Genomic DNA, 10,121 nt, shown 5'->3' on the forward strand with positions numbered 1-10,121 from the left:
TATAACTACTTTAATCTCAACATTCTTCTTCACCTCCTAATTATAGTATAACTCTTTCTTTCAGCTATGTTTGTATTCTTATCTTTGTCTTAAATAAACTAAATTGGTATTTTTAGTATTCTGTGCTTCGTACTATTAGCTTATTACTACTCACTCGACAATAGAGTTTCCTTAAAATAATTTTTTCCCACTTATTATTATCTAAATAGAACCTTTTTTTAATGATTAGATGTAATTAACTCTAAATACATGTTACTACCTCCGTTTTTTATTATGTGTAACGATTTGACATAAAGTAGAAAGGGAAAATGTCTAATCATTACAAATAATAGAAAACGGAGGTAGTAGTAGTAAACATTTGCTTCTGCATAGATGTTTATGGTATGATTCGACTGTCTTTTGAACTTATTTTCAATTCAATTATTCTATAATTCAGCTTCTTTCAGTTTAGTTCTGTTCAATTCAATTTAGTTCAAATTTCCGTGTTTCAAGATAACAAGTTCTCAATCTAATTTAACTACAATGTATTCTCCCTAATCATAAAAATTTCAAAAAAAGTTAAACAGCTGTCCAGTACAAATAAAGCTCTCTCTTTTTGTCAAAACTGAGAACCTACTAGCCAGTACTCGCACAGTCTCTCCCACAGTTCCATAAAGCACTCATCTTTCCCTATAAAACTCACTTCTCTCTCTTTTCACTTTCCCAACACAAAACAAAAAGAGAGAAATTTCCATTTTTTTGTACACCATTTAGAGAGTATTCCAGAGAAAAAAGAGAGAAAATAAAACAAAATGGAGGGGAAAGAAGAGGATGTTAGACTAGGAGCAAACAAGTACTCAGAGAGACAACCACTAGGAACATCAGCTCAAACCAAGGACTACAAAGAACCACCACCTGCACCTTTGTTTGAGCCAGGAGAGCTTCAATCATGGTCATTTTGGAGGGCTGGAATTGCTGAATTTATGGCCACATTTTTGTTCCTTTATATCACTGTTTTAACTGTTATGGGTGTTAAAAGAACACCCAATATGTGTGCTTCTGTTGGTATTCAGGGTATTGCTTGGGCTTTTGGTGGTATGATCTTTGCTCTTGTTTACTGCACTGCTGGTATCTCAGGTAAAAAAATTTAAACCTTCTTCTTTTTGGTGTGTGTGTTTTTTCTTGTTTGGTAAAGATTCAAACTTGGGTGTTTTTTTATTTTACTGTGTGTTTGTTTTTTGTTCTTTAGATCTTGTAATTGCTTTAGGATTGTTCTGTTTTTGCTGGGATGTTCCTCCTCTTTTGTATATGTCATTAGGTTTTGAAGCATTTACCTTAGTTTTATGAAAAGATTTAGCTTTTGTTTGGGATGAAGGGTTATATTTTCATTTTTTGGGTTTATCTTAGATTTTAAGCATATGGGTTGTCTTATTTTTTTACAAAAATTCAACCTTTTTGGATGAAGAGATTAATTTTCACTAGTTTTTTTTGTAAGAAACTTTTTTTTCTTTGAAATTCAAAGAATTATGATTTGAGAAGCTTCAAAGAAATGTAATTTTTTATGTTTTAAGTTCATAAATGGTAAATGTTTGAGCTGAAAAAAAAGTTTTTTGATAGTATTGAATGTGGACAGATTCACAATTAAGTCCAGCTAACCTTTGGTCTTATTGGCAAGAAATTGTCCTTAGACAAGGGCAGTCTTTTAACATGATTCAATGCTAAGAGTCTTATCTGTGGTGCTGGTGTGGTTAAGGGTTTCCAGCCATCTTTGTATGAGATAAATGGTGGTGGGGCCAATGTGGTTAACCATGGTTACAGTAAAGGTGATGGTCTTGGTGCTGAGATTGTGGGCACTTTTGTCCTTGTATACACTGTGTTTTCTGCTACTGATGCCAAGAGGAGTGCTAGGGACTCCCATGTTCCTGTAAGCACATCTTTTTCTCTTCTGAAACCCTACTTATTTGTAGTTTCCCTTGTTGTTTTTGTGATTTCTGAATATATTTGTTGTATTGTTACTGATTTTGTATGGATCTAGTCCATGTTTTGTACCCTAATTGAAAATTAGTGTGATTGTTGATCAAGGAGCACCGAGCGCCTTTAATGCATACAGATTATATGATGGAAGATAAACTACTACTATATCTATGGTTATAGTTTAAGAAACTAAATTCGGGTACTTGGTAAATTTGTAGTGATGCGAATTTGGGTAAATGTACGTACAATTAACAAAAATGACATTTGTTTTTGAATGGCTGGAGTTGTTGGTAGTTGCACATTTCTTTTTGGATTGTCACATGGGTGTAACAAATACAATGTCGGGAATAAGGTTGTCTTTGTTGGAATTCTTGAATTATAGTTAAGGTTGAGTGTCTTGGATGATGATCGTGGTGAGTTTCTGGATCATGGTAGGATCCCTTGAGCGATTGCCAGTATCGAGGGGAGAAAACTAGTAGAAATGAGTAGTATATTGAGTCAATTAACTTTTCTATCCCTTGGTGTGAAACATTAAAGTATAAGGCTATAGGCTTTGCTCCCTAACTTTGCTCCCTAACTATGTATCTAGAAGGAATGAAATTATCCATTAAAAGCAAGGTAGGATCAATATTCTTGGTACTTTGTCAACAAATCAATCATGGTATCCATAGTCCATAAAACTATATAAGTGTCATCTTATGTAAGTTTCTTAAATCACAGTAATGGTTTATGTTGTTGATGTAGATTTAACTAGACAACTCTTCTTATTTTAACCTTCCTTCATATCTTAACAGTTAATATTCTGAGCTTCATTGTGTGAGTGTATATGCTTTCTTAACAGGTGTTCGTTGCTTTTAAAACACATTAATTTTGATTGCAGGATATTAGTGAATATAACGAAATCAAGTTTTTGGTAGCTTAGGATTTATCATGATTTCTGATTCGTGAAACTAGATAGTATTTGTGAAGTTTGGTTTATAGACATTCATATCAGAACTCTTCTGAATATAATCTGCTTCTTAGAATGTGTTTGGTTTAACCAAATGATGTTGGAAGCAATTGGCTTGTAGTAATAAGTGTTTTTCTTAGGAAATATACCTAATTTTGTAAAACAAAGCCTTACGTAAATGTTAATGATTCCCCGCATCTGACAAGATGATGATACTTATCCTTGTATTGTTGAATAATTGCAGATCTTGGCACCACTGCCTATTGGATTTGCTGTGTTCTTGGTTCACTTGGCTACAATTCCCATCACAGGTACCGGCATCAACCCAGCCAGGAGTTTGGGTGCTGCCATTATCTTCAATAGGGACCAAGCTTGGGATCACCACGTATGTATTCTCATCTTATCATGTCAACGTAATTTACAATGCTGGAAAGACAAGTAATTAAGTAAACGCTTAATATCGGAAATTTATTACCATGCCCTCTTGTCACCCTATGCAAAGATACTCGTACACTAACGGTCCGTTTGGTAGTTGGTCATAAATGGTGGTAATGGGAATGAATTTGTGTGTAAATTTGTGAAAAATATCATTGTTCATTCCTATCGTAATGCTAATTTATCCTAAAGTGTCCACGTTCCTTCTTAAATTTTTATTCCCATCCAATACCACCTTGTAGGTGGTAACGAGTGGTAATGAAAATTGCTTCTCCTTGGAGATAAAAACACAAGTTTAGGGGTGAGAATACTTGTCCGGCGAGAAAAATGCCTCCCCATGGAGATTTTAAGGATGCTTCCCTAATAAATTACACTTAAAAATTCATTCCCATTACCGCAATTTATTAACGACTACCAAACAGGCCGTAATTACCCTACCTTTCGTTTGTGACAACTGACATCATATCATCCCAATGAGCCATGAATGTAAACATCAATCCAACAAAGGTTGGCTCAATGTAAGGTCAGGGATTCGGTTCCTGCCAGGGTCACACTTTGAGGCTTAATTTCTCTGATCTCCTCCGGACTCTTAGGTGCTTGACCCTACAAAACCTGGATCAACAAACATCTTTTCACTCGCTAGGAAACACAAAATAGTATGGGAAATCTTGCACACATTTCAATTTTGTTGGGGTTGGAGGAAGTTTTATTAGTGCGACTACGATACTCCGGACTTCACATTTATAAGTGATAACTAATGGTGATCTTTTTTTCTCCTTGTGTATGCAGTGGATTTTCTGGGTTGGACCCTTCATTGGAGCTGCACTGGCTGCATTGTACCACCAGATTGTGATCAGGGCTATTCCTTTCAAGTCCAGAGCTTGAAATTCGATGTTTGTTTCGAGTTTTAATTGCCTGTTTCTGTTATGCCTTTGTTTCACAGACTTTCTCTTAGTCTATCTATTAATGAAGTCTGAATGATGGTACTGTGAATATGTAAAACTAAATTTATTTTGCTGAATTGATGGCATCAGCTTCTTAATTTCAAAATCCTATATGATTTCTGGGCGCGCTTCGTCGCTTTATAACTTTATATGTACGATTTGTAAACTTGTAAGGCAGATAAATTTATCATTAATCCAGGGATAAGTTCTAATTTCTAAACATGCAAACCAATTCAAGGAAAGAAATTTAAGTTTCAGGTCAAGGAGAGATAAATGTGGCGTGGAATATTTATATGATCAATGTGCTCAAAATTTTATAATATGGGGTGTAACATTTATATGGTCAATGTCCTCAAAAATTTATAATATGGTGTGTAACATTTATATGATCAATGTGTTCAAAATTTTATAATTAGGAGTATATATCATGAATTCTTTATTATAGTGAACTTTATAAAATTACACTGTTAGAAAATACTCTATTCGTTTCATAATATAGTGCTTGTTTTTTTTTTACACGGTCTCCAAGACGTAACTTTGACCTTTAATATCTTCAATTTCGTATTAATAAAAAAATAAAAAAAATTGTCAAAATTAAATACAAGTTTTTGCGAGAAATAACTTTCTTAAAAAAATCTAGCAATTTTTTTTTTAAGGTCTTATTTTGCCATATTCTTTTAAAAGGTTATTTCTAGCAAAAACTTATGTTTAAAATGTTGTTTCTAACAAATTTTTCTAACAAATATAAAAAGTTTGTTGAGTCACTATGGGTTTTGATGATGACAAACTACATTAATAACTAACAAGGTTTATAAGTTATATGTGTGTAAGGTTCATTGATTAATAATGGTGCTTTATAAAGATAATAAGTGAAGTTCCTGAGTTGGAACTCCAAGAGAATAACGAAGTTTCTAAGTGATGATTCATGATTACCGTTCTTGTTCAATAGTTCTTTAAGGAACTGTCTGCTGTTCCTGAGCTGGACGCATTTGTGTTTAATAGTTCCTCAAGAAACTGTTTGTTATTCCTTGCCAGATGCATTTGTGTTTAACAGTTCCTCAAGGAACTGTCAGCTGTTCTTGAGCTGGACGCATTTGTATTTAACAGTTCCTCAAGGACTGTCTGCTGTTCCTTGCCAGATGCATTTGAGTTTCACAGTTCCTAAAGGAACTACTTGATGTTCCTTGACAGATGCATTCGTGTTTTACAGTTCCTTCAAGGAACTGTATGTTGTTCCTGAGATGGGACGTAAGGATCTTCATAGTTGAAGATCTAAAGGGATGACATGAAGTTTAAGTTTAAGAGTATGTACTTAGGATTTATGTAAGTAATTTATGTTGCTTAATACTAAGGAACTACATGGAATTTAATTAATGCAACAGTGGTTTTAAAAAGTATTTAACTGAGAGTTTTTAGGAAATATTGTTTATAAATAAAATAGTTTTTATTTTAAATAAAAATTCTTTCGGTGTTAATAAAAAGCGAATTTCCTAAATTAATTCCTTATTATTCTCAACTGTTTAAACCAAGTACTGTTAGTGGATTGTCCATTACTTTGCTTGTTCCTTAAGAAATGTGAACATGGGAAAATAATTCTACGTGGGTTACTGCTTCACACTTAGTGGAGGAATAAGTGGAACTGACATAAGAAGACTTCACTATATAAAGAGAAGTCTTCCTCATTGCAATCTACCAACTGAAAACATATTTCTATTGCTGAATCTTAAGTGTTTTCTAAGAAGGTTTGTTGCATTATTAAGTGAGTTCCTAAGTTCCTTAAGTACTTAAGTTCAATATAATTACAAGTTTTCACAAAATTTGAGTTGTATTTTGGGGAACAAGGGTTGAGTGACTCTTGTAACGACTTAGAGTTAAGTTAGTGAGAAGAGGCTTCGGAGTAGAAGCAAGAGAGAGGAGAGTTCCACCTACTGTCATACTGTGGGAACTTGAGTTCGAGAGGAACTTGAGTTGTAGAGTGTTATTGTATTGCAATAATAAAGTTTTCGAGGTTTTCTTTCTTGATCGATTAGTGTCAAGAAGTTTCCGCAATTTTATATTTCTCTGCCTCTCGTATCACGTTTCCTTTATAGTTTTAAAATTTCGCAAGAAACTTTGCCAAAAGTTACAAAGTACAATTCACCCCCTTCTTGTACATGATCCATTAAAGTATCAAAGTTGACATTATGAAATTACACAATGAGACAAATCTAAGTTTGACCCACCAAAAATAAGGTAAGCACTATATTATGTGACGGAGGGAGTATTAGTCAATAAAACTATATTTCACTACATAGTTAAAGTCTCAGGTGGCCTCAAAGTCACATATTTCATCACGTAGCTGAAGTCCTGTGTGGCCTCGAAGTATAATACACTTCCCCACAAAATGTCAAATGTGATTTCTTCTTTACTTCTATATTTTAAGTTTATAACTATTTCAGATTAGTTTGTTATTACAGTTATGTTTCAAGTTATATATATTTATAGAAAGTAAAAAGCATATTTAATAGTTGATTGAGATGGTCAAATGTCTACGTTAAAATTTATTAATCGCGTTAAGGAATCTTATGACACAAAGTTTTATAATACATATTTCTTGTTAAGCATACGACATTGGATGTTTCTGGTGACTGTAGAGTTGATCAACTGATCATAGAACTTTGAAAAATCTGCTTAAGGAATCTGGTTAGTCCATACTCTGAAATGGTAAACCTTGTCAATAAGGTCCAAATGGACCAAATCTGTTTGGGGAATTGGGTTAGAAACTAAATTTGCATTGAACATGTTTGTGCAAAAACAACCGGACTATTCAGACTGGTGTAGCATGTCATGTATTAAGTATTAAGGTCTGTATATCAAATTTTCAATATCACAAAATAAGAACTTCTTAATACGTTTGCACAAATTTGATGTCATGATTTTTTTAAGGTAAAAATAAAAGATCCTATATAATCGACATATCTCACAGTTGATCTAGCCTGGCTACATTCCGGAGTAGGGATTTCACCTAGGGCTACTTATCGATTGAGTCGAGCCTAATTGTGGTTTGCTCAACTTGTGTTCGTTTAAGTTTATTCGAGCTCGAGCTGAGCTCAAAGCTTAACGAGCCAAACTTTGTTTGAGTCGTGCTTTGACCAATGCAAATTTAAACGAGTCGAGCTCAAACTGTTCATGAACAGGCTTGACTCTTTATCACCCCTAGTTTTGACATGCTTTCTTTGTTTTTCCTTTTTAATATTTGAAATTTTTAGGTTTTCTTTTAGACCATGAAACTATTAACTTATTATTGTGTGATATTTAGGTTAATATATTTATGTATATATATATATATATATATATATATATTATTTTTCTATATAAAAGTATAATTGAGCCTCTTCACAACCTTTCTAGTCAAGCTTTGCCTATCTCAACTCGGCTCGTTAAAATCTCGAGCCGAGCTACCACGAGCCAATCTCGAAATGTTCGTGAGCAGGACAGACTCATTACCCCTAATTTCACCCATAGGATTGATCTATTATATTAAATTAAAGTCATATTGGCTTGTTTGTTTCAAATAATGAGCATGTTTACCACGAAATCGATAGTACACAAAGATTTAAATTTTTAATTACCCTTTTACCTATATTTTTATAATGTTTATGGATGTATGCTTGATCAAATATATTTCTTCGATAATCGAAAATTCTAAAAACAAAGACTTTAGATTAATACAAAGCAAATATGATTTAAGGAAAATAGGGTTGGGTATGAGCGGATTAGGTTAATTCAATTATTCAAGACTAGATATCGCCCTAAGGGCTTGTTCTCTTAGGCATAAAACAACTGAACTGAACTGAACTTATTGGAGCTGAACTGAACTGAACTGAACTAAACTGAATTGAATTAAATTGAATTAAATTAAATTGAATTAAATTGAATGTAATAAATATATAAATATATTTTAAACAATAATAATATGAATATTAAATAATAATTATAATGATAAATAATAATGAATAATAATAATAATAGTATTTTGGATATTTTTAAATGATAGTTATAAATAAATAATATTAATAATCATAAATTAATAATAATAATAATTAATATTAATAATGATAATTAATAATTATTATTTTATATTATTTGTATTAATATATTAATACTTGATATGATATTAAATAACAATAATATCTAAGAAGTAAATTAATATTACTATTTTAATAATTAGATTTATAATATAAAAATATTTAGTAACAAAAATAATGATTGGGTTGGACCACGAAAATTACATCATAAAACGTCTTGACGCGATTTGATTGGTTTATGGGCTAAAAAAAGTGGGTTTATTTGTGCTTTGACCCAAACCATGTTCCATCTAATAATAATAGTAATAATAATGAGTAAAGGTATAATAAACAAAATAATATATAGAAACAATAACAATAATAATAATAATACTTAATAGTAATGATAATAATAATAATGTTAATAATAATAATAATAATAATAATGATATAATAATAATAATAATAACAAGAGTAATTAGTAAAATAAATTATACCAACATAATAATAATATTCAACAAAATGATTATAAAAGAATGGAGCTGAGCTAAACTGAACTGAACTAAACTTATTGGAGCTGAACTGCACTGAACTTATTCGAGCTGAACTGAACTGAAAATAAGCTGGGGAGAACAGGCCCTAAAAGTACGAATATTTGAATAACAGAAGTAAAAAAAACTAACATTTTAAAACAAAGAAGTTAAAAACCTTTTTGTAAGTCTAAAAAATCTCTATTATATAAAAGCAACACATGGACGGACACCAAAAAAAAAGAAAAAGGAAAAAAGAAAAAAAGAGATAAGTAATTACTTTTTTAAAACAAAAAAGGGGGACTAAAAAAAGTACTACATAGTAACTAAACAATTAATTAATTTGCTATATACTTTCGCAAACATTGCGTGCATATAAGGCCAGTAGCTCTTTAAAAAAACGCCATATTGAAAGGCGACTGAATAATTTTAGTATCAACTTCGAAGAGGCATCTATGGTCCTGTTGACTATGATGTAATTCACAAATGGGTCCCAAAGCTTTAAATTTAAGTTTCTTTTCTTATTACCTCTATAATATTTTGGTTTTAGCATCTATATAAACCTCGACCCAATTTTATTCTAAAGAAACAAAACTATGTGTTTATATACTATCGTTGTATTTTTTTTAGTTGCATAATTTACTTACTCGTAGGACAAAATACTTTTTTGATTATTAATATTTCTAATTATTGCGCATAATTTAAAACTATAGAAAGTTGATATTTGGAATCTTTTCATTGAGACAATCTAACAAAATCCTAGTTGAATAATGTTTTCTTATTGTACAATGGTAAGATAATTTACTTCTAATAATTAAGTTGGTTCATAAAAAAATGGTCAAAAATTAAATTAAATAAACACTTCTAGATTGATAAATTTAGGAAATCATCTATTTATCTTAACATATTTGGAGGAAGTTAGAAGTATAATATATTGTTGGATTTATCTAAACGTATATATACTAATATATTATAATAATATTAATTTATCTCTATAATTTTACATATAATTTTTGTCAACGGGTGGAGATTTTTAGTGATAAATATTTAATTTAATATTATTATATTCCCTTTGTCTCCTTTTTGGATTCCTATATTTTGTTTTTCACCATTTTCAATATACAACTTTAAACCTTTATATCTTGCAGTATGTATAAAAGAAAATTATATAATTTATATATTTGAAAAGTAGATATTAAAAGGAATAAAATATAATTACGCATGATTATGCTTTTCTTTATGTATATAAGATAAAAGAAGATCA

The 10,121-nt window shown here is 31.0% G+C and overlaps 1 protein-coding gene across 1 annotated transcript; it reads left to right on the top strand.

The window, feature by feature from the left end:
* Positions 1-619: 619 nt before the first annotated feature.
* On the top strand, positions 620-4,430 carry LOC104887314 (probable aquaporin PIP1-5). Its single transcript, XM_057395364.1, is given in 4 exon segments — positions 620-1,145; positions 1,631-1,903; positions 3,147-3,287; positions 4,127-4,430. Coding segments are annotated over 4 exon segments (864 nt in total). The 5' UTR covers positions 620-791; the 3' UTR covers positions 4,223-4,430.
* The last annotated feature ends 5,691 nt before the right edge of the window (positions 4,431-10,121 follow it).

Source organism: Beta vulgaris, chromosome 1, assembly GCF_026745355.1.
Source record: "Beta vulgaris subsp. vulgaris cultivar EL10 chromosome 1, EL10.2, whole genome shotgun sequence".
In the NCBI taxonomy this organism is placed as follows: Eukaryota; Viridiplantae; Streptophyta; class Magnoliopsida; order Caryophyllales; family Amaranthaceae; genus Beta; species Beta vulgaris.